The sequence below is a fragment of the Staurois parvus genome, unplaced genomic scaffold (genome assembly GCF_062004578.1).
Source record: "Staurois parvus isolate SC_StPar_1 unplaced genomic scaffold, SC_StPar_1.0 ptg000104l, whole genome shotgun sequence".
NCBI lineage: Eukaryota > Metazoa > Chordata > Amphibia > Anura > Ranidae > Staurois > Staurois parvus.
The window spans coordinates 6,299,643-6,323,464 of record NW_028317900.1 but is presented as its reverse complement, the minus strand read 5'-3'; the positions used below and the strand labels follow the sequence as shown (position 1 = coordinate 6,323,464).

The following is a 23,822-nucleotide window of genomic DNA, read 5'->3' as shown; positions in this document are numbered from 1 at the left end:
GTTACACTACAGTGTAATCCTGAGTGTGGTTCGGGGTTACTGCTTTTGGTACTGAAAATGAACCCCGAGCCACACTTAGGATTACCGCTAGGAAGGTTAAAGCAAACATGTGCTTTGCCCTTTCAGAGCAAAATCAGAGGCTCATTTTAACCACATCTCTCCATATCCAGCAGTATATATACCATTCCTTTGCTTACTCACCTCTCAGTTCAGGGCTGAGAGCTAAAGAATAAACACAGAACTTCAAAGTATAGAGGGGCATGTGATGCACTGTGTGAGATTGCTGGGCCAATCAGCAATGCCATAGTGAAGTCGACAGCTCGGTAAGCTACAGCTTCAATGACATGTAGCTTACACAGAGCTTTGCTTTCTCTCCTGACGACTTGGCAGAAGCATTAGCATGGTAAGTACATGCATCTGTGGACCTCTTTTTTACCCTACATATCCACAGTATAGAATTATTTGAAGGCTACAATCCAACAGCTAATTGTAAAGATACTTTACATGCTCACTGATAGAACTCTACTGAGTGAAACAGCTTAGCTGGTACCGTGAGTGCAGAATGCCGTGGGAGACAGGCTCTATTTCCTGCTGCAGGCCTCTGGCTTTTTGGATCATTACTTTTCTAAACAGCTATAGAATCAAAAAGGCAGACACAAGTAAACAATTTCACCTGTACATTTATTAATGAATTCTGTGTATTACCCGACGTTCTATCCAGCCACTATGTAAGAAACCATTATTGGAAAGTTACAATGGAGATTCTCTCCACTGTCTAGGCAAAGAACACCTTTGGCCTACAGTAAGTGCTTCATCACATTCTGTTCAACAGAAAATTAATAGTATAAGGTGGACACCTTCATTAACATTACAAGCCAGGGCCATACATAAGGGTAAGGAAAAAGAGTGTCACCGAATCAAATGAAATAATAAAAGCAAGAGACCTTATGTTATATTAAAAGGACTATGTACACAGGAGGCAATGGCAATGTATAATATCTAATATCTGTTGATTTCCCTAGACTATTCTATGGGTCTGAAACAAGCCGACAAAGACAGGTCCTTTGCAGGCATGTCAGGGAAGTTGTAAGAAAAAGGGCGTCAGAAGAGCATTGGTTTCCTCTTGGCTGTAACTGGAAGGGTGCAGACGGAAGGAAGGCCAATGAGTATGTCTCCAGATCATCTGCACAAGCAGAGGTGTTACAGATAATGCGTGAGCATTGGGCTGTAGCTCAGGGCAGAAGGGCAGATGGGAAGGAAGGTAAACAGATTGCCTGAGTGTTTGTATGAGAATGCAGCTCTGTAACCTCGTACTGCAGTTCATCTAGAGTTCAACATTTAAGGCCTGCATGGAAATACTACACTGTTTCCTGGTTTCTATCTGTCTTACAGTCTCCTGTACGTTGGCTGCTCTCATTTTCCAGAGCCACGCAGCTACTCAGCGTTATAATATCACTAGGAAACTCATCCTTCAATAGAATGCCACGCTCCCGGTTACAGTCCAGCTCCTCAATGAATCCATACCAGTAAATCACCATGCCAGGCCCAAACCTGAAAGATAAAACCACACACATTTACCAAGTTAAACATGACCTGTAAATATGATAACCAGAAAACAATCAGTTTGAACCAGGGCTACATTTACAGATTGTGCCTGCTGCCTAGGGCAGAACAAGGAATATTAAAACCAGAAAGTGCTATTGATCGAAGCACAACGTCAACTTTCTCATCAGCACTAGCATAACATTGGACTATACAATCCACCAATCCAAAGCCTGTCCAGGAAGGAGAGATGGATTTATGTTACTTGAGCTACAAAATCTTGAGTCTTGTATCAGACTTTGGAGATCTCTACCTGCCTCCATACAATCATCTTGGATGCAAGTGTCCTAGGGTGTATGCACACCAGGCAAAAATAAATATTCACGACGGAAGGAAAATGCATTTAAGCTGTACTACAAATAAACAGTTAGTATGATGATAAAATACTATCCATATTAGAGAGCGGTTTTACCTGCCAAATAATTTATTTTTCTGATTTATATATCTCTGCCCTATCTACTAGAAAGGCAGAATGCATTTTTCTTTGCTACAATGAAAGTAATATTAAAGTGATAATAAAGGCTCAATTTAAAAAATGATCCCCTTTCTATGGGTCCCCTACTGGCGTTCCTGGATCCTTCCAACTTTGAATAACCCCCTTCTGAACTCTGCTGGCTGCGACCATTGACACAGACACGGCTTTGCTCCACACCCACTCCCTCCTCACTAGCTGTGATTGAGTCAACTAGGAGGCAGAGAGCCAGGAGAGCAACTGCTCTCATGCACATTGCTGGATCGGGATTGGATTCACGTAAGTATTGGGGGGGCTGGGGAAAGAGCTGCATATTGAAGGTTGTATACCTTCATGCATAGATTGCATGAAGGTAAAAAACCTTCAGCCTTTACAACCACTTTAAACTTTCCTTTTTTTTTAACCACTTACTGAGTATGTGGCTTTTTTAATCTTCCAAAGAGCCAGGAGCCAGCAGCACTGAAGTTGTAAATTTCAAATACTGGGGTAAGATTTCTAACAAATAGTTTACTGGGGAATGTTTATTTTATTGTGGTCAATGTGTTAAACTAAAAGATACTGAGGGTTTAATACCACTGTCAATAACACCTATGGGTCTCATCCTACCCCCACCTTGTGGCTGGAAACTGAAAAGCGGAGAACCAAATGGATAACCACATTATAATTATTATTACACAGGATTTATATAGCGCCAACAGTTTGCTCAGCGATTTACAATATAATGGGAGACAATACAGCAACAATACAGTTCAATACAAGAGGGATTTGAGGGCCCTGCTTGTTGGAGCTTACAATCTAGGAGGGAGGGGCTAGTGGTACAAAAGGTAGTAACTGTGGGGGATGGACTGGTTGGAAAAGTAGACGATTCCAGTATTAGCTGAGGGCAGGATAGGCTTCCCTGAAGAGACAGCTTTTCAGAGATCGCCTAAAAGTGAGTAGAGTAGGGAATAGTCTGATAAAATGGAGTAGAGAGTTACAGAGGATGGGGGAAGCTCTGGAGAAGTCCTGGAGACGAGCATTGGGAGGAGGAGAAAAGGGAGCTAGAAAGTAGGAGGTCTTGCGAGGAGTGGAGAGTACGGTTTGGGTGATATTTAGAGACAAGATCCTTGATGTAATTTGGGGCAGAGTTATAAATAGCTTTACACGTTATTGTTAATGTTTTAAATTTTATCCGTTGGGCAACGGGAAGCCAGTGGAGGGATTGGCAGAGAGGGGTGGCAGATACCGAATGGTTAGTAAGGTGGATGAGTCTGGCAGCATTCATGATAGACTGAAGAGGGGATAGCCTGCGATTAGGTAGGCCAATGAGGAGGGAGTTACAATAGTCAAGGTGAGATATAACCAGGGAGTGAATAAGTTTCTTAGTGATTTACTCTTTCCCTACTCTCTCCTCCCTTCAGCATGCCCCTTGTTAGCGTTCTGTATCAGCACTGTAGTACAACTTTCTGGATTGGACACATTTATTTTTCAACACTACTTGATTAATTACTTTCTGTGATATCTATTTATGATATATGGATTGATGCTTATTTTGGACATTAATTTTAGAGCAGTAATTGGAGGCGATTTTAATTTTTTGCACATATACTTTTTGCACCTTTTTTTGTACTTTATGTACTGAGGATTTTTCATTTACGGTTTAAGGTAATTTATATTTTGGCATAGTGATATTCAGTGCTGCACTATTCTTTTTCTTGTATGGTTTTAGAAGGTTGGTGTGTCATCTTTTTGATGCTAGCAGCTACTTCTTAGAAGCACTTGCTTACATTTTTTCCCTACTACCATACAACTGATTGGCTCCTTGCATTGGTTTTCTTTTTCTCAATCTTAGCTCTGCTATACAGGGGAATGGAATTGGCTGATTACAGGCTAAATTAAAGGATTTACATTTCCTGTATAAATTAATACAGAACTGCATTCACTCTTTTAGTCTTTTATATCTGCCTGGAGTACTATACGTGGCCCACAACAAACTTGATAAATTGAGAGATTTTCACTGGAAAAAAACCTAGTAAACAAATCCTAGTATTAACCGCAGGCTCTGGATTGGTTTTAAATACTCATTCCCATTTGGTGTAACAGATTTCACATATACACAGAGTAGAAAGGGCAAAACAAGGGGAAGAGGTTTACAGATTACATGTCTTATAAAAGGTATACAGGACAGCAAATGAAAAGTACAGTTCTTGTTTTATGAATGCAGTTTCAGAATGTTATACCCCTACAGAGAAATGTCAGTACAAAAAGAGAAGCAAACCGCCACGTATTTCAGCTATACGTCTGTGCTGTTTTTTTTTTTTAAACAAATACACAAGATATACATATCAATACTGTTCTTAATTTGTTACACTCAAAACTTGGCTTTCTGCCTCTGTATCCATTCCTCCTACTTCAGATGGAGAGATCCCTCGGGCAGTGTCAGGAAACAGCCCCTGAACTATTTGGCCCATGAGGAAGTTCAGACCTTCAGCCTCAGGTTCATAAACAAGTAATCACCATCAATCAGAGAGCCGCTACACATCAACCTCACCTCACTTATACAAACATGCATGGGGGCTGCTATGACTGGCCCCTCTCCCCTACTGAGAGCACTTATAGAACAGACTACTCTGGTCATCTCTGGGGCTCCACCACTGAGGCTTCATTTACATCATTATTTTTAAAATGGAGCAATAAATTAGGTCTTATGGACCTTTATTTTATTCTATTCGCTTTTTTTTTTCTCTTTAAGGTTCATGAGAAAGACCTTTACAGTGGCTGGCACAAATAAAAAAAAGTTTAAACACTTCTGTGTGTTCAACTGTCCACTGAGACATATTAAAAAAAAAAAGAAGGTGCAAAAAAAACTCACAGCAAATATTCTGATATCAACAAAAGATTCATTCTGATTGGTTGCCTTTTGCAAGTTTTTATTCCTAACTGAACAAGTTAGATGGCTTTAAGGTGGTTCTGTCATGAGAGAAGTATGAAAGCTGCCACTGCAGGCTTCCTTTTGCATATGTTAGATGCCTGGCTGGGTGTAGCTTTGGTATGTTTCAGTCACAGTCTAGAAACAAAGGCAGCACAGTGGTTCAGTGGTTAACACTTCTGCCTTGCAGGACTGGGGGACTTGGTTTGAATCCTGGCAAGGGCACATTTTACTCTGTTAGGCAGTGTGCACATCTTATTTACAACTGATAAAGAGATCTGCCAGCACAGTACAGGAAAAGATAATCAGGTTAAACATATCCCAGCCCCCTCCTTAACATTACTTAGAAGGGGAAAGTAAGTAAGCATGTACAAAGCAAGTAAAAATGTAAGCAGCCGTTTTAAAATATTTTAAGATATGCAATGTAAATGAAAACATATAACAAATTTAAAGCAGGGGTTTTCCCAATTTGGATGCACCAACCAAAAGCAAAGAATGGAGGCAGGAAGGAGGAGCAAGTAACTAACTTTGATAAGCAAGATCAATATTTTTATAATAAAGTGTCCTGGAGTTCAGAAGTCCCAGGTTCCAACATGTAGGCACTGCAGGATGTCTCTTAGTCAATGATAGTTAACATCTGCACTCTTTTCTCCTTACCAGAAATGGCAATTTACTACAATAGTTATTACATTTTTAAAATTACTGGACTAGATGCACCAACAGATTCTCCAGAACTCGTTTATTAGTCAGAAAACAAAAGAAATGGTTCTTTTTCCCATAACCACCTTCTTGTTTTCACTTCATTGATTTTTTTGTGCTTTTTTCTGGTGATATCCATTATGTCTTTTTTTTCTCTATTTATAAAACAGATGAAATGTACTTTATGAGTGATTTATTTCTGATATATTCCTTTTCTTCAATGGAGAGAGAGAAGGGAAACCAGAGAGAAACAATTTGCTGTAGTCAGCTTGACTTATCTGCCAGTTTCACCACTTTTTCACCTTTGGCCTCATTTTTATGCGTCATGCTTGTTCACTGCCATTTTGCATGTATCACGTTGCATTCAATAGTTGTCACTTCATGGCTTTATAAATTATATTAAAAGTTATTTGACAAGTGAAGTGGAAAGAAATGTCAGGATGTTAAGTAAAAGCCCAACAAGAAAGTAAACAGTTGAAATATATTTCTGGGAACTGTTTTTACCAGTGAAAGGATTTTTAATTCTGCTCAACCAGTCTTGTGATGAAGGCACCACTGTCAAACAACCAGGTCCTTAAAGTGTTACTAAACCCAGGACCCTACATTCACTCTGTCTGGTCTCCCACAGTACACACTACATGGAAATGCAAATATTTTAGTAGATATAAACTGCTAAATACCTTTTCTCATCAGCAGCTAGAGCAGTCTTATGACTTCTATCAGTGTCCAGCAGAGCACATGTTAAAGCTTGTAGGAGGAGTTTTCTTTCTGCTCTAAGAGGATGCAAAACCCTGTGCTGATCACATACACTCTCTCAAGAAAAACGAAAAAAACTCTCTAGCAATACACAGTAAACTGAGCATGTATAGAGTGTCTCCACACAATATGTCTCATCAGTAAATAAGAAGGAGACACTCAAAGAAGGGGAGGATCAGAGATGTCAAGATCAAACAGAATTTTTAAACAATGCAGATGATTAACCCCTTAGATTCTACAGTGAGTATAACAAGCATGCTTTGCTGCATATACAGACTGATTTTACTGTTGTGGGTTGAGTAACACTTTAACCTTCAATGCAGCATTGGCACACCCCTTCCGGCTGCTGGTTGGACAGTAAACAAGCAGCAGTACATTGATGAGGTTATCCCTTTCCTCACTCTGCTTTTTTCTGTTGGCAACTTGTGCAGCACATCAGGACTGAACTGGCCACAGTGCTGGCCATCCCTCAATGCTCCTGTGCTGGGGGTTATAGAAAGGCTGACATCAACTTATACTAGCTGCATTTGAAAATACATTGAATGATTTTTTTTAATATATATGCTATAAAAATGCATTGCCTTCGTTTTTTGTACTTTCCTGGAATTAAGCTTTAAAGGAAACCCATACTGAGAGAATATGGAGAATATGGAGGCTGCCACTGCTGACTACTTCTAAAAAGAGCTAGTAGCTGGGGTGTCATGCTGACCCAATGGGGGAGATTTACTAAACCTGGTGCAGCTGTGCACATTAACCAATTAGCTTCTAGGCATTATTGTAAAAGCTTAGAAAGATATTAAAGACAATAAAAAAAAAGCCATGCTTACCTGCTCTGTGCAGTGGTTTTGCACAGAGCAGCTTCGATCTTTCTCTTCTCAGGTCCCCCACCATTGCTCCTGGCCCCTCACTTCTGCCGAGTGCACTTGGAGCAAATGGCTCTCTATGAGGGCACTCAAATAGGCTTGCTCCCGAACCACTGCTTTGTGTGTCCATTCACACACAGAGCCGCAGCTCAGCTATGCCCCCTTTCTCATCTCATTGGCTCAGAAACTGAAGTTAAAAGCTGATTGGTTACTATGCACATCTGCACCTGATTTGGTGTACACCAGTTTTAGTAAATCTCCACTCACTGTCTATAGCACTTTCTGCATTACTAACCTGCAACAAATATACATATCAGGAGTGGTTTTCCTTCAGACTTTCTGATCTCCATGCTTGTTCCATGTCAGTGACTCAAGGTATTATAGTCAGAGCCAAGAAACTAGAATTTTTAAAAGGAGGTTGACACAGTGCAGGTTTATTTTACTGATTTTTTTCTATATAAGTCCCAGATTTATTTGCATAGAAGAAAGTAAAAGCAGACCCCTGGCTGGTTGGTATGGTTATTGAAGACACCTTTCTTTCCTGTAGTTTTAAGCCTATTTTTATAGCTATTTTCACCTTTGACTTTTAAATATTTAATGAAGCAGATAAACCAGCGTAACAAAAAAAAATAAAAAATAAATATATATACACACATATATATATATATATATATATACACACACACATATATATATACATATATACACACGCACACATATATATATATATATATATATATATATACACACACACATATATATATATATATATATACACACACACACATATATATATATATATATATATATATATATATATATATATACATATACAGTCAGGTCCAAAAATATTGGGACATCGACACAATTCTAACATTTTTGGCTCTATACACCACCACAATGGATTTGGAATGGAACGAACAAGATGTGCTTTAACTGCAGACTGTCAGCTTTAATTTGAGGGTACTTACATCCAAATCAGGTGAACGGTGTAGGAATTACAACAGTTTGCATATGTGCCTCCCACTTTTTAAGGGACCAAAAGTAATGGGACAATTGGCTTCTCAGCTGTTCCATGGCCAGGTGTGTGTTATTCCCTCATTATCCCAATTACAATGAGCAGATAAAAGGTCCAGAGTTCATTTCAAGTGTGCTATTTGCATTTGGAATCTGTTGCTGTCAACTCTCAAGATGAGATCCAAAGAGCTGTCACTATCAGTGAAGCAAGCCATCATTAGGCTGAAAAAACAAAACAAACCCATCAGAGAGATAGCAAAAACATTAGGCGTGGCTAAAACAACTGTTTGGAACATTCTTAAAAAGAAGGAACGCACCGGTGAGCTCAGCAACACCAAAAGACCTGGAAGACCACGGAAAACAACTGTGGTGGATGACTGAAGAATTCTTTCCCTGGTGAAGAAAACACCCTTCACAACAGTTGGCCAGATCAAGAACACTCTCCAGGAGGTAGGTGTATGTGTGTCAAAGTTTACAATCAAGAGAAGACTTCACCAGAGTGAATACAGAGGGTTCACCACAAGATGTAAACCATTGGTGAGCCTCAAAAACAGGAAGGCCAGATTGGAGTTTGCCAAACGACATGTAAAAAAGCCTTCACAGTTCTGGAACAACATCCTATGGACAGATGAGACCAAGATCAACTTGTACCAGAGTGATGGGAAGAGAAGAGTATGGAGAAGGAAAGGAACTGCTCATGATCCTAAGCATACCACCTCATCAGTGAAGCATGGTGGTGGTAGTGTCATGGCTTGGGCATGTATGGCTGCCAAACGAACTGGTTCTCTTGTATTTATTGATGATGTGACTGCTGACAAAAGCAGCAGGATGAATTCTGAAGTGTTTCGGGCAATATTATCTGCTCATATTCAGCCAAATGCTTCAGAACTCATTGGACGCCGCTTCACAGTGCAGATGGACAATGACCCAAAGCAGACTGCAAAAGCAACCAAAGAGTTTTTTAAGGGAAAGAAGTGGAATGTTATGCAATGGCCAAGTCAGTCACCTGACCTGAATCCGATTGAGCATGCATTTCACTTGCTGAAGATAAAACTGAAGGAAAATGCCCCAAGAATAAGCAGGAACTGAAGACAGTTGCAGTAGAGGCCTGGCAGAGCATCACCAGGGATGAAACCCATACAAGTAATTCAACAAAACAATGGCTGCAACAGCACAGAATACGCCTTCTGGAGTGGCCTAGTCAGAGTCCTGACCTCAACCCAATTGAAATGCTGTGGCATGACCTTAAGAGAGCGATTCACACCAGACATCCCAAGAATATTGCTACACTGAAACAGTTTTGTGAAGAGGATTGGTCCAAAATTACTCCAGATCGTTGTGCAGGTCTGATCTGCAACTACAGGAAACGTTTGGTTGAGGTTATTGCTGCCAAAGGAGGGTCAACCAGTTATTAAGTCCAAAGGTTCACATACTTTTTCCTCCCTGCACTGTGAATGTTTACATGTTATGTGCAATTAAACCATGGCAACATCTAATGTTTGTGTATTATGTTCAGCAGACTGTGTTCTTCTATTGTTGTGACTTAGATGACGTTCAGAGCACATTTTATGCCCAATTCATGCAAAACTCCACGTAATCCCAAGGGGTTCACATACTTTTTCTTGCAACTGTATATATATATATATATATATATATATATACAACCTTCATAAAGTTATAAAAATATAATTAGTAACCACTTCTATATTTCACCACATTGTTCTCTCCTACTTGTTTCTGCCTATTAACTTTTTCCAAACAGACCCCCCTCCCTCTGTTCCCTAGGAAGTCTACGCTGATTTACAGCAGCTTTGTGCTTTCCCGTATTACTAGGAAACTGATGAACAAAGTAGTACGATCCCACAATACTGCTCCTACACAATGCAGCTCTGTCATACTTTACATAATTCTTGCTGCTACTGCTATTCACAAAGACTTTTCCCTTGCTATGTTTTTCATAGTTGACATGGGTATATTCCCTATTTTGATGAATGCATATATCTACACTGATAATTCTACATATACCCTGATAATTCTCTTTAGGGATAATTCACATTACACTGGAAAAAAATGGTTGAGACAGGATGCATGGTGTCAGTAAGCAGTGACGAAAGGCTGCGGTGCTATAAGATTACTCAGCATTCACAAACTCAAAGGTTTTTTTTTTTTAGCATCATTGCAGCTGGTCTTTAAAGCCAGACTCAACTCTGGAAGCTTTGTCGCTACAAGTCATCCCCCAGCTTAGGCTGAGCAAAGGGTTCACTTAGTGATTTATGAGGGCCTGCTGGGAGATCCTGCCAAAAAAAACACTGTGGGGGAAGATGCCTGTTACAATGTGAACTGTTGAGTTCACTACAATGTCATGTAACAGTTTATATGTGGATTTATGGCGGGGCTTTCAACAGCAAGGAAGTTCAATTTCATAGAAATAGTCTGCTTTTTACGCTATAAGTTAAAGCACCTAAACCTGGGTGACCCTAAGGTTCACCTAATCCTTGCCTGTCAATTCAACGCCATTAGGAGCCACTTCCTTTTAAAGTAAAACTGTCAAAAACATGGGCAATTCAAACTGAGCACACGATGAGAACACACATACGAGGTCACTGTATGCTAGAAAGATCAGTGGATCCATGTTTTAATCTGGACTTTTCTGTAAAGGTCATGCTTGGCTCCACCCCTTTCTGCCACCATATTGGTTCTTTGCCATGATAAATGGCATTAGTGACTTCCAAAGCATACAGTTGCATATATTTTGGAATGCTTTGATATACAGATTTACTAAAGGTAACATTTGAATATACATGTTGTCATCATATGTTCAGTTTTGTGACAGGTTTTGCGTTAAAGTAGTAAAAAGAATTGGTGACCAAGCAAGCTGTATAAAAAAAAATCTGACTCGGGCCAGTAAGACGGCGTAGATGGATTAAATTTTCTCCTGCAGGAGAGAGAGAAAATATCTGGATTCCCCTATCCAGAATAACAGTGTATTAATGTATTGTATTATTATTTTATTCAGGTAGCAGTGGCTCCCATGGTTGCTGGTTCGGTCAAATACTGACTGGATCTCATAGCCATTGTTCAGCTGATATTTTTCCACCTGGCCCAGTTCATTGTTCATTTTTAAATCAAGATTTGTTGAGCCAGGTGGGACTTGCAGAACTGCTTTAGCATTATTCAGCCAAAATTTGAGCCTTTTATGCCTTAACCCAACTCCAGGAAACATCCTTTGCATTGGAAAGCTCGTTTTCACTAGTAGAGAGAAGCACTTTTACTTATCCAATTCTGCCCTCCCCTGGCAGATGGCGCTCCCCCACGCTCCGGTGGACTGTCCTTTAGTGTCATCACAATCAATGAAGGGCTATGAATGCTGGTGTTGATGAAGTCATGACTCTAGACTGAGGGGGCATGGGGCGAAAGAAGCTGCAGGGAGGGGAAGTCGAGGATCACGTAAGTAAATCTTCTTTTTAATGTTCTAGACCTAAATGAGCAACTAACCCTTGCAGTACAGGCACAGTTCTACTGCAAGGGATAACTTTTTAGTTGCCTGGAGTTGGGCTTTAAGCGTACATGGTGACCATACCAGGTCAATGTATTCAATGGTCGTTGGTAGAGCTAAAAGAGGTTGTCATGTTCGGCTGCAGACTTCTAAATAAGCAGCGTTAATTTTGGAATAAAATTTCAATTTAGTTTTAATCGTAGTATTTTGACAGACACAGATTTAGCCGTTATATAACGTCTTTGTAAGTAAATGTCCCTCCCTCACATTTTCTGTTTTTGTTTGCTGACAAAAATTGGAATTGATTTTCATCATAGTTTTCATCAACTGACGAAAATTTGGAGTAATTTTTGTTTTGTTTTTATCACTGGAAACATGCAGCTAATGAAAATTATGATAAAAATATTTTTGTTGATTAAATTAACACTGTAAATAAGAGCAGATTTCCGAAAATCTATAGGCTCCATTTAACAAAGTTAAAACACTAGGGCAAAAAAAACCCCCAAATAAATAACAAAATAAAAAAGGAGTTATTGGTCAATTCTATCGAGATTTTAGGATTACAGTTATGTGGCTGAATACAAAGGTCCTTGTGTAAATTGAGTCTTACGTATCAAACTGTAGATTGAGAAGAAACAACAACTAATGTTTTTTTGGACCCAGGTTTCTCTGGCCTATAGCAACAAAAAGTCAATGGGCAAATAGGCTGGCCCATGTTTCCCTTTTTAGTTATTACTTTCTCTCATATTTAGAATAGGCCTTTATTTAAAAAGTGACTGAAAATATCTGACTGAAAAGGTTTTTAGTACGTTGACTTTGGTTAACATCAAATGTTACTTATCACAAAGGAATATTCACCATTTCTAGCCAGTAGGTGACAAGCTCCAATGAAAAAGCAACTGTCTTCTTGAGGCTCAGATTACAGTTATGATGTGAAATAAAGCTGAATAAGAGATAGGAATACACTACGGACTACAGGAAAAATCTCAGTGTATTTTCTAGAAGAGATTGTCTGTTGGTTAGTTCTACAAATACTGACAAAAGGCAGTGTCAGGAAGGGCACGCCAGTGGACAAGGTGGCTCTTCTGGGCTGACTTCTGTGCACAGGCTAATACATGTTCCCTCTCGTGCGCACAGAAATTGGGCACATGCTAATGTGCACGCACATTAGGGCTTGTACCCATGCGCATACTTCTGCGTGCAGGTGCACACGTGCACTTGTGATAGATGCTGTTGCCAAACAGGCTATTTAAACTGGGCTAGTGCTCAGGATCAGTGCTGCTTTGTCTTCAGCCTGCTGTGTTTCCTGTATCCTGATTGCAGTTGCTGACCCGGATTGTCCTGACTACCCCCTGAACTCTGCCTTCACTGACCTCGGCTTGTCCTCTGAGCTTTGCTTCTGCCTGTTCCATTGGCTTTGGCTTTACTGATCAGTTTCTAGACCCGGCTTATATCTAGAACATGCTTCTGCCTGTGCCCGGTACCTGATCTGTCCAGCCTGTGTATGACTCAGCCTGTCTGACTCCGCTACTTGCCTGCTGCCCCTGGTACCTGCTTACCACTCTGTAATTTCTACTGATCTACAGTCTACCTGCTGTTACAAGTACCAATCTTCTGCCCAACTGCCTGCCTTACTTAAGACCCCTGACGACTTCACTTTTGCAGCGTGGACACCTGCTCTACTGCTAGCAAGACTTACAGGCACTTGTGCCACTCTGCACTTCTGTGCCTTCTGTTTACACTACCAAGGTCCCCAAGTCAGAGGTTTAAGGGAGGCCTTCCTCGTCATATCAGGCTCTGCTACCAGGTTTGTGATAGGCAGGCATTGTTGAACTTTCACATTTTAAAGCTTAGCATGTTTTGCAACATGTCATGACTGTACACTGTTTTAAACGCAGATTTGTAAAACTGTTCATACTAAATTTTCTTTTTTTATCAATTAGTAAAATCAATCAAAAACTTTAAAAACAGCTAATTTACATGTTTGACATAGAGCAGAATCCAACTTTAAAGGGGACAATAATGAGGAGATACATATATTGAAAGGTGTATGTCCACAAGCTGCAGCCTCTATCTACATAGCCTACTGTTGTGATCTAAGGAATAGTAAATGCTGTTTACATGCAGTGCACCAGTTTCTGTGCACATTACTTTGTGAGTGCACTTTTATCTTTGTTTCTAAATAAACTTTCTTTTTTTTTCCCTTAACATGACAGGCACAATCTAACCTAATATTTATAGGTCAAAACATAAGGTGAGCTGGTGGTGGTGGTGTGTACAACACAAGGTGTTTTACTTTCACGGAAGAAACGAGGGTGATGAAGTTTATGCTAAGAAGTTAGGGACACTTTATTTGAATTTTACTTGATTCACATTCATTTGGACTTTATTTTATACATTATTGCTATATATCACGTTTGGTATTTATGGATTGAAAATAAAGTGCATTGCTGAATCAGCATGGGTGAATCGTACTGTACCTCCCTGTATACTGGGAACCCTGTAGTACTCATTTGATGGTCTATGAGGTGCATGCCATGTCATTTTAATCCCACTCAGAGGAAGATTTTACAAATTGGAAGTTGTCACACATGCATACTGAGCCCCTCTGACAATAAATACACCAATTTCCCTTTCAAAGAAACCTTTCCTAAAAAAAAACAGGTTGCCACTGTTGACCTTCCTCCTAAAAATGCTAGTTGGTTGGCTGTTCTGCTGATCTAAAGTCATCAATACTGAGTCTCTGACCTGACAAGCAAGCAACTAGTGGGTTTAAAATAAAATATATTAAATTAGTTTTAAAACTAAAACCTTTCCAATGTGGCTATGCTGTACAGTAAGAGCTGGGTAGAGCTGCTTGCCAGTCTTCTGCCAAAGTACAACTGTAAGGATGATGTCGTTCCGCCCGGGTAGCTCTTATGCCAGCTCACTAAAGGGATTGTATTGTTCTATGATTTATCAATTCCAAGCTACAAAACTGATACGGAAAGTCACAATGACTAATCTTACACAAAAGGACCGATTTGGATTATTTCACGGTGGGTGCATCATTAATTAAAATGCAGGAGATTGGTTTTGAGCAAATACTGAAAGACACATACCTGAGCAGTGCCTGCTTCCTCTCCCTTTCAAAAATCAGTTTCAATGACTGTTTGGGTATGATGATAAGGTCTCTACCATAAACATGTTTTGACCTACAAATGTGTTTCAGAAACATCCTCTGAAGTAAATTAAGAGGACATTGAAACTGGTCGCAAACTGAGAGGATAAACATGTAAGTATTTATTATCTGAGAAGAAAGCCGCACTCCCAGCCTGACCGAAGCATGAATATCCATGTGAAACGGCCTCAGATGGCTTTCTTACATAAGCCACGCCCCCTCTGACGTGTTTCAACCTACCCATCAGGGTTTAGGAGGACCTCTATCACTGCAGGATGGGTGAATGCTCAAGCCGGCACCCCTATCTCTGAGGATCAGAGGCATTGGGTCCCTCTGAGTGACACTCCAAGTTTGTTTACAGGTTATTGTAAGTAATTATTGTCTGATGAAATGGTCTATGCAAGTGCAAACAATGAAAATGGGGTGGTTTCTCTGTGCTTATTGCACTCTATCATTTTCAATTGAAGGGATGGGGAGCCAACATTGCTATCATGTCTATGGCACACTCTGCCTTAGACTAGGTTCACATCTAAGTGTTTCCTGCATACCACATTTGAATCAGTTGCTGTACCTGCAGGAAAAAGGTCCCTGCACCTCAAAAACACAGTCACACGGAAACCACATGGTTTTTGCAATATATGGTTTCATGCACCCAGAAACATACAGCATTTTTAGTTGTGTGGAGGTCCCATTAAGGATTAAAGTAGAACTATAGGCAAATTTACTTTTAATTTTGTATAGAGCAAGGGAGGGTTATAACCTATATCAGATTTTTTTGCCATCTGTGCTTCATTGTGGAGATTTCCCTTCACTTCCTGCCGCGTAGCCAAACAGGAAGTGAGAAGAAATCCCTGCAATTTCGGGAATTCCTTGGGGACCCTCAGGCTACCAGAGCTAATACCCCCATTGGAAGATTTCCTCCACTTTTCTGGGGACAACCCAAAATGTGGCATTTTCTTTTACGCTCGCTTTCAAAGATTATGGTAAACATGATAAATAGAGAAGGTGAATCTCCCTAACAGCAATAAAACTGACAGGTGTTCTAATCCATCTCTAATCTATCCATAACTAAAAAAAAAATGTTTTGCCTTATACTTTAATATCTTAATGGCACCCCCCGTGTGTCTGGTAAAAAAAAGATAGAATTTTGCCTGAGAGTGAGGGAAGGTGTGTGGTTTGCATAAAGCCGTCCATAGATGATTTGAATCCCGGCAGGTTCGGCAGGGACTGGCCGAGATTCAAAACATTTACGCACAAGCTGATTGTCATACGACTTGGGTACAAACAACCAGCCTGCTGGATTTTTCATGCAATTGTTGTCACTAGAAATAATCACTGTGTTCTTCCAGCAGGGATGGATCCCCCTGTGGCCCTCGCACTGATTGTGTTGATGAGGGAATCAAGTGATTTTCTTAACTGTTACTCATGGTTGCAGAAAAGAAAATCGCATCATCTATGGCAGACTTAAGTGTTAGCATAGCCTTACTAAACCTCTGTTGTTTGGGAATCCAGATATCACTAGAGAGACTTCTGATCTCCCTACTGAGGATTACAAGTACATGACACTACTCTTTCCAAAACAAATGAAAAGGATTGGCTGCAACTGGGCTTTTAGGTCAATACAAGTTTTGAATATCTCCCACGTTATTATTTATTTTATTTCATTTTTCTTCATACACGCATTTTGTTCTGGATGTCTTTGGTACAGTCATATAATGAAAGGAGTCCTTCACAGGCAGTGGGAAATCCTTAGGGCTACAAAAGGTGGTGCTGACATAGTAAAGTCAGCTAAGTTCTGCAGTGAGCTCCAGGGTTACAAGAAGTAGGTTGAATGGTGCTGGGTGCCATTTAACCTGGAAGAGGACCAGTGTTGGACCACAGAGAGGAGCATAGAGTGTGAGTACTGCTGTCATCATTTTTTTAATAGGTTATATAATTATACAATTTGATGAGGAGTTTTTGAATGGAGGACAGTTTTAGCATGATGACAGTGCCAGGTGTATGAAGATATATATATAAAGGGCAGACAAGTGTCAAGTACACTCAAGTACATATAAATAGAAAATGAATTCTAAGTTAGATCTGTGCTGGGTTTTATGTTCAAATAAAAATATCCCTAACATACATTTCAAACACAAAATTTACAATGTAGTGTTTATAGAGACTGTTCCTACAATGTCCCTTAACCCATAGATATCACATTATGCAATTCAAGAAATTAAAAGCTCAGAGCTATTTACTGTAACGTCTAGTTAAGGAATCATATACAAATATATATATAATTAAAATCCAGCATAGAAAGCAAACCTCAACACTGTCCCTATTCTTGGACTCTGGAAAGCAGAGAGCTTGCCAAGAATACAAACATTTTCCAATTAATTTGGCTATTGTTTGGGTGGATTGGGACAGAGCTTATTCATGTCCTTATTAAGTATTTTTATGTACTGGGAAAAACCATGTAAAGAGTAAAATTAACTCTTTGGGTCTTTACAATTTTAATCAATATGAGCAAAGCCTAAACACCAGATACACACAAAGGAAGATTTATTCTGGTATATACTGTAATTCCATAGTTCATCAATGTACTATGGTATTATAGAATTATGAGTCCTCAGTATTTATATTTGGAAAGCAGACTCTGCTCATGTTTGTGTGAGCTGCCATTCTACACCATAACCCTGGACTTACATTATAATGTGTAAATTCACTTCCCACTAATTTGTCTTTACGGCTTAATTCACATAGGCACTGAGCCCCATACAGTGTGAAGAACCCCTTAGGCCTCATGCACACTGGCCTTTATAAAATCACCAGTAGCGTTAGCTGTAGAATGCTGCATTAAAAACGTGAGTTTTGTCTTTTAGCAAATTTATTATATAAACTCTTCAGGCTCAAAAGCTCAAATGCTGGATAGCCATGTTTTTCAGCTTTTATCAGCGTTTTTTAGCTTTTATCAACGTTAAAGCATTTTAACAATTAATAAAACTCCTCTTGAAACCCACTAGTTCTGGGGTTTTTAGAACTCTCCTGCCAAAAAACGCTGATTAAAATCTATATGTGCATGAACACATAGGATAACATGCTGGGGAGTTTACTGGCTCTAGAAAATAACGCCAGAAACCAACAACAGCCGCTGTAAAAACATCCAGTGTGCAGGAGGACTGTAACGTACATGTGACATGATGTAACGTACATGTGACGTAAATGTACAGATTTGAGTAGATAAGATGCGATCAGTGGCAATATGTAATCCTAACCTTAGTGGCATTCCATTGCCATTAAGGATGTATATTCAGTCAGAGGTATTCAGACAGGAGCTCATCAATAAGAGCTCATCAATTGGCATCTGAAAAGCCTGGCTTCCTCTGGAAGTGACACCTTTGTGCTAAATAAAGTTTTGTTACCTTCTGGGGAAACCAGTTTAGGAGGAAGTGGCTCCAGACATTTCGGCTTCATGACAGCAGGGAGCTAAAAGTATATTTATCCATCAAAAGTATGTTTCATCACTCATAAAGGGTAAAATATTAGTTGCAGAGAAATAAGGATACTCCCTTCTATTTGGGCACTCTGTAGGCTACATCGGCATATAAAAACCATATTTGTGGCTTAAGTAGAAGGCCAGGAAAATGCAGGAAATGGTTAGGTGGTGCTGGATCACGACAGTCGAACAGTGTTTGGTACTGTCGTGATCGGGCCGATGTGCTGGTGTCGGAAATCCAATCCCCGACTCGGTGTTTCAAGCCAGTCTTAGTCCGATTGAACTTGGGCAGGTCAGCACCCAGAACATCCTGTGGGCAGGTACGGGAGCAGCCCCCATGGTCAACTGGCCGAGGACTAATGTCCCGCCTACGTTCATATCCCCATAAATGGAGTTCCCGGGCATTGGGACATTTGCGATTCGTATGGAGCTGGTTGATCGACCAACGGATTGCTGACTTTTCTGACTTGCTCCAGTCCTGGTAAAGTTTCACTTCTGTCTTTTATTCCCTTTTTATTTTATAGTGAATAGTCATTTGTGTGTCTTCTTGTATTTTTTGTATTTTCTGTAACTTTTTATATTTGTACATATTTTATGCACTGCCCACTTTTGGGAAATTAAAGCTTAAAATTAATTAGTGACTTCTGTGTATTTATGCTCATATCTCCGGAGAGATTAGATTGGAGAGATTAGATTGGATTAGATTAGAATACAATACAGTATTTTAGTGCCTTTAAACGCTCGGTCAAGCTCATTGCCAATCTGTATGCAATTGCACTGTGTGTGGGCAGATTGCATGCAGATTGTAGAAGGTAACAGATCGGCCAGACGGAGATCTGTGTGTGTGGGGTTTCCCAGCAGACCGTTCTGCGGATAAACTGTTGGGTGGTGGCAGGCTACCTTTTGTGGTGTGTCTGGTGTGGGGGTGTGTGGACAGTGGAAGGGTGATTAACACCAGGGTTCAAGCTGTAGGATAGCTGTAGGGACTCTAGAAGGGCGTGTAATTACTAAGCTGGTCCTCAACTCTAATCAGTGCACCACATTGTATATAAGATTTGTATCTGCCAGTGTGTGGTCGACCAGCTGGATTGGAGTGGACTCTCCATCTGGTGGTGACCAAAAGGTAGTGTGGGCTGTGAAAGGGTATCACGGCTGATCTTATATACGGTTTTATATATTCAAAGTTAAGTCCCCTTTATTCCCTCATACCCCCTGTCACGGCCGCATGTGCGTGCCTCGGTTAGCTAGTCGCTGTGGGCGTGGCGTGTGGGGAATCCGTGACAAGGACTTATAAGTGACTGTTGATACAGCATTTGTATGGACTCACCTGCACAGCCAAGGTTTACAGGTACATAGGGAAGGGTGCACAGCCCCAGTCATAGACAGTATGCTCAAACTGTCCTAAGGATACAAAGTTTACATGTTATATCCTGTTATGCCAGTGTTACAAAGCAGTATTTGCAGTTTCAAATAAGTAAACACAAGGCTGTATGCTGCAGACTAGTAAGAAAAGGGGTGTCAATGAATCCAACAAGAATAATGAATAGAAATCTTTCAAGCAAATCCATAAGAAATATAATTTATTAAACGACCATACTAAGATGGACACAGTCATGTGTTAAAAACAGGTGACATCCAAGCCTCTGTACATGAACCATAACCCAGTACTTGCTGTGAAGGTGGTCATAGAGAAACACATACCAGCCGATGAAAGTCCTGGGAAGGACCAGGGGACACCTCCACGGATATACTCAGGTCTGATCAATTGCTCAGTATTCATTGAATAGGTTTTTTGGTAGTACTTAATATCATATTATATATTTATTCATTATGTTTTTTCACCAATATTTACCTCCTCTGATGGTTGGTGAGTACGATATTTTATACTATTTAATTTATGTTATTTATATTTATCGCTTCCAGATCTTAATTCATCTCTAGCTTCATTATTGCATTTTTTTGGCTATATGTCTTTAAGCACTTGTAAACAGCACTTGGTGTGATGATTGATGGGTCAGTGAGCCAATCAGCCAGTCCCTCCTTCTCTCTTTGCGACCTGGAGTGCTTATATATAATCAGTCTGCTTGCTCACATATTTGGATTTGATAAGGAAGCCAGGAACTTTGAAATGTGTCATCCCATTAGTGAGAGAACACCCCTAGGTCCGTTCCTCCTCTGACACAGCCAGCAGGATGGCAGCATCGTCACTTGTGATCCGAAACTCAGCTGATGACATCACTTCCGTATCTGAGTGCTCAGAGTGCAGCCATGGCTTTGGTGGTTTTCTCCCATGGTTGCCAAGCCATTGATCAGACCTGTGTATACCCACGGAACATCGGTAGTTGTTGCCTGGTCCTTCCCGGGACTTTTAATGGCTTTTATGTGTTTCTCTATGACCATCTTCACAAGTGCTGAGTTATGGTTCATGTGCAGAGGCTTGGATGTGACCTGTTTTTAACACATGACTGTGTCCATCTTAGCATGGTTGTTTAATAAATTATATTTTTACGGATTTGCTTAGAAGCGAGATTTCTATTCATTATTCCTGTTGGATCCATTGACACCTCTGTTCTTACTAGTGTGCAGCATACAGGCTTGTGTTTACTTACTGGTATTTCAATTTGTCCAGTGGACTGCTAGCAGCACAATGATCTGGGGCCAGTACTACATTAGTCTACCAAGTGTATAGCACCTTTGGTCCTTTCGTGGATTTAATTGGTAGTTTCAAATAATAAAGAAATAATTTACTATATGGCCAAATGTTGGAGGGCACTTGACCATCACACCTATATACACTTGCTGGCCATTTCAATTCAGTTCCATGGCCAATAATGTGGAGCCTCCCTCCTTTGAATTTATAACAGCCTCTACTGTTCTGGGAAGGCTTTCAACAGGATTTTGGAGTGTATCAGGGAGAATTTGTGCCCATTGTGCCAGCAGAGCATTTGTGAGGTGAGGTACTGATGATGGATGGGAAGACCTGGCTCCTAATCACCAATTCACCAAAGGTGTTTAGTAGGGATGAGGTCAAGTCTCTGTGCAGGCCACTCACATTCCTCCACACCAGGCTCAAACCAAGTCTTTAGAATAATACTGTCTTTAGAATAATACTTGAACATAAAAGGTCCTTTTCTAAAAAAACTGTTTCCACAAAGTTGGAAGTATACAATGTGATATGACAGTCAAAAACAGCCACATATAGGCAACAGTATTATCACATTTAAAGAGATTCTAAAAGTTATTTTCTCATTTTTTAAAATAACAAACATGTCATGCTTACCTGGTCTGTGCAATGGTTTTGCACAGAGCAGCCCCAATCCTCCCCTTCTTGGGTCCCCTGCTGGTGCTCCTGGCTCCTCCCCCCCTCCAAGTGCCCCAATTGCTTGCTCTGGGGGCACTCCTGCATGCTCACTTCTGAGCCTCCTCTGTGTGTTCATAAGGCTCACAGAGTGCTGCTCGGCCCTTCCCCAATCCCTCCTGACTGGCTGTCATTGACAGCAATGGGAGCCAATGGCTCCAGCTGCTGCCTCTAAGCCGATGAGATGTGAGAGAATCAATAGAGCCTTGGCTCTCGTGGACATCACTGGATTGGGCTCAGGTGAGTATGGGGGGGGGGGGGACTGCACTCAGAAGGTTTTTTACCTTCTGCCTTTACAGCCACCTTAGGGATTTACTGCAGATACTGCGATTCAAGGCTTGTCAGGGTAAACAGTGTAGCAGGTGGAGTACACCACCATCCTGTCTGACTGTACAAATGCCTATGTGCACCTTGAATAGAATGGTGCCCATGTACATTATATTAACAAGTCACACACAAAAATTTTTTTAAAACAGCAATATCCCTTGATAAATGTATTTACATGAAACTGATTAGCCACAATTAAACCAAGTAGTTGGAACACATTTACCATCACAGATTGATATCTGATCGACATCAGAGGTTGTGATTGTCAACAGACAGAACCAAGATCTGCCTAATTAGACAGGGTTATAGCTATATGTATGGGCACTTCATATAAAAAAGTAAGTCTTCTGGTTGTTCTTCAAAGGAGAAAACTTAATTTTGTTCCACAATGGACAGATGCCAATAAGGATTTGGACACACTTTCTACATAAATGTTACAATCAGGAATATAAAAAGTCTCTTATATGTATCTTTGAGATGCCACCAGCAATTTCTCCACAGTATCCTGTGTTTCTCCTACCTACCATAGGCCTGGGCCGGATAAAGGGCAAATAATACTATGAGTGCAGACCAACAATGATGCCTCCCTCAACCACCTATTGCTTAACTGACAGTACATTAAGAGAGTGCTGAGAGTGAAAGAAGAGTTTGAAATTTTAAAATCGTTCAGTTTTCTTCCAGGCCAGGTCACGCAACAATATCAAATAAAATGTTTTCATTTTATTATGCTAACAGATTTGGCATGGATCATAATCAAGAAAGGCATATTACAACTGGCTGCAAGATGGAGGCAGACAGACTACATAGCAGTTCATGGGGCTGTAATGTAACTGCGTGGCAGGAGAAAGACAACTTGTGCGGCGGGATGTAAAAAACAAAAGAGGCTGTTGCAGCTCAGTCCCAGTAAGTAAACATTTGTTGACAGCGATGGTAGGATTGGTTAGATAAGGGCAAAATGGATAAGTGTACTTTGTTTTAAAGTGCACTTATCCTTTAAGGGCATGATAGCTAGGAGCAAAACTCTGTGGTGCCCTAAGAACATGCTTATTTTGCTTAATGGTTAATCCAGCACTGTATTTTATTTTTATTTATTACAGGTACTTACATAGCGCCGTCAATTTACGCAGTGCTTTATATATATATTATACATTCACATCAATCCCTGCAGTCGGAGTCTTATATCAGGCAACAACGGGACAACAATACTCTTCCAAAACTCCAAGAAAAGAAGAGGAGATGCTACACTGTGGTAAACTTGGCCCTGGACCAACTTTTTTGAGACATGTTGCTGTTATTAATTTCAAAATTACCTTATTTTTTAAATGGTAAATTTTCTCAGTTTAAACATATGATATGTTTTCTAGCTTCTATTGTGAATAAAAAAGGGATTTATGAGATTTGCAAATCATTGCATTCTGTTTTTATGTAGATCTTGCTCAGCAACCCACCTTTATTTGAACTGGAGTTGTAATAGCCGCTGACTTTTTTTAATTTTTTTAATATAAAAAGGAAAAAAAAACACCAAACTTTTTTTGAAAAACAGGTCAAATAATTAGTCTTTCTTTAGACGTTTTGACCAAAATGTATTTTGCTACAGTTCTTGGTATATAATCCCCCAAATTATATACAATACATATTGTATATATAAACTCCCAAATAATAAAATACACATTTTGTCTGTGTGTA

General features: G+C 40.1%; 1 protein-coding gene across 4 annotated transcripts in view; it reads right to left on the bottom strand.

The window, feature by feature from the left end:
- Positions 1–662: 662 nt before the first annotated feature.
- Positions 663–23,822, bottom strand: part of CDIN1 (CDAN1 interacting nuclease 1) — a 535,942-nt gene continuing 512,782 nt past the window's right edge. For all 4 annotated transcript variants that reach the window (XM_089671290.1, XM_089671292.1, XM_089671291.1 and 1 more), the window contains one exon: positions 663–1,551. In XM_089671290.1, the coding sequence (XP_089527416.1) occupies positions 1,359–1,551 (193 nt within the window). In that variant the 3' untranslated portion in view covers positions 663–1,358. The remainder of the gene's footprint in view (positions 1,552–23,822) is intronic.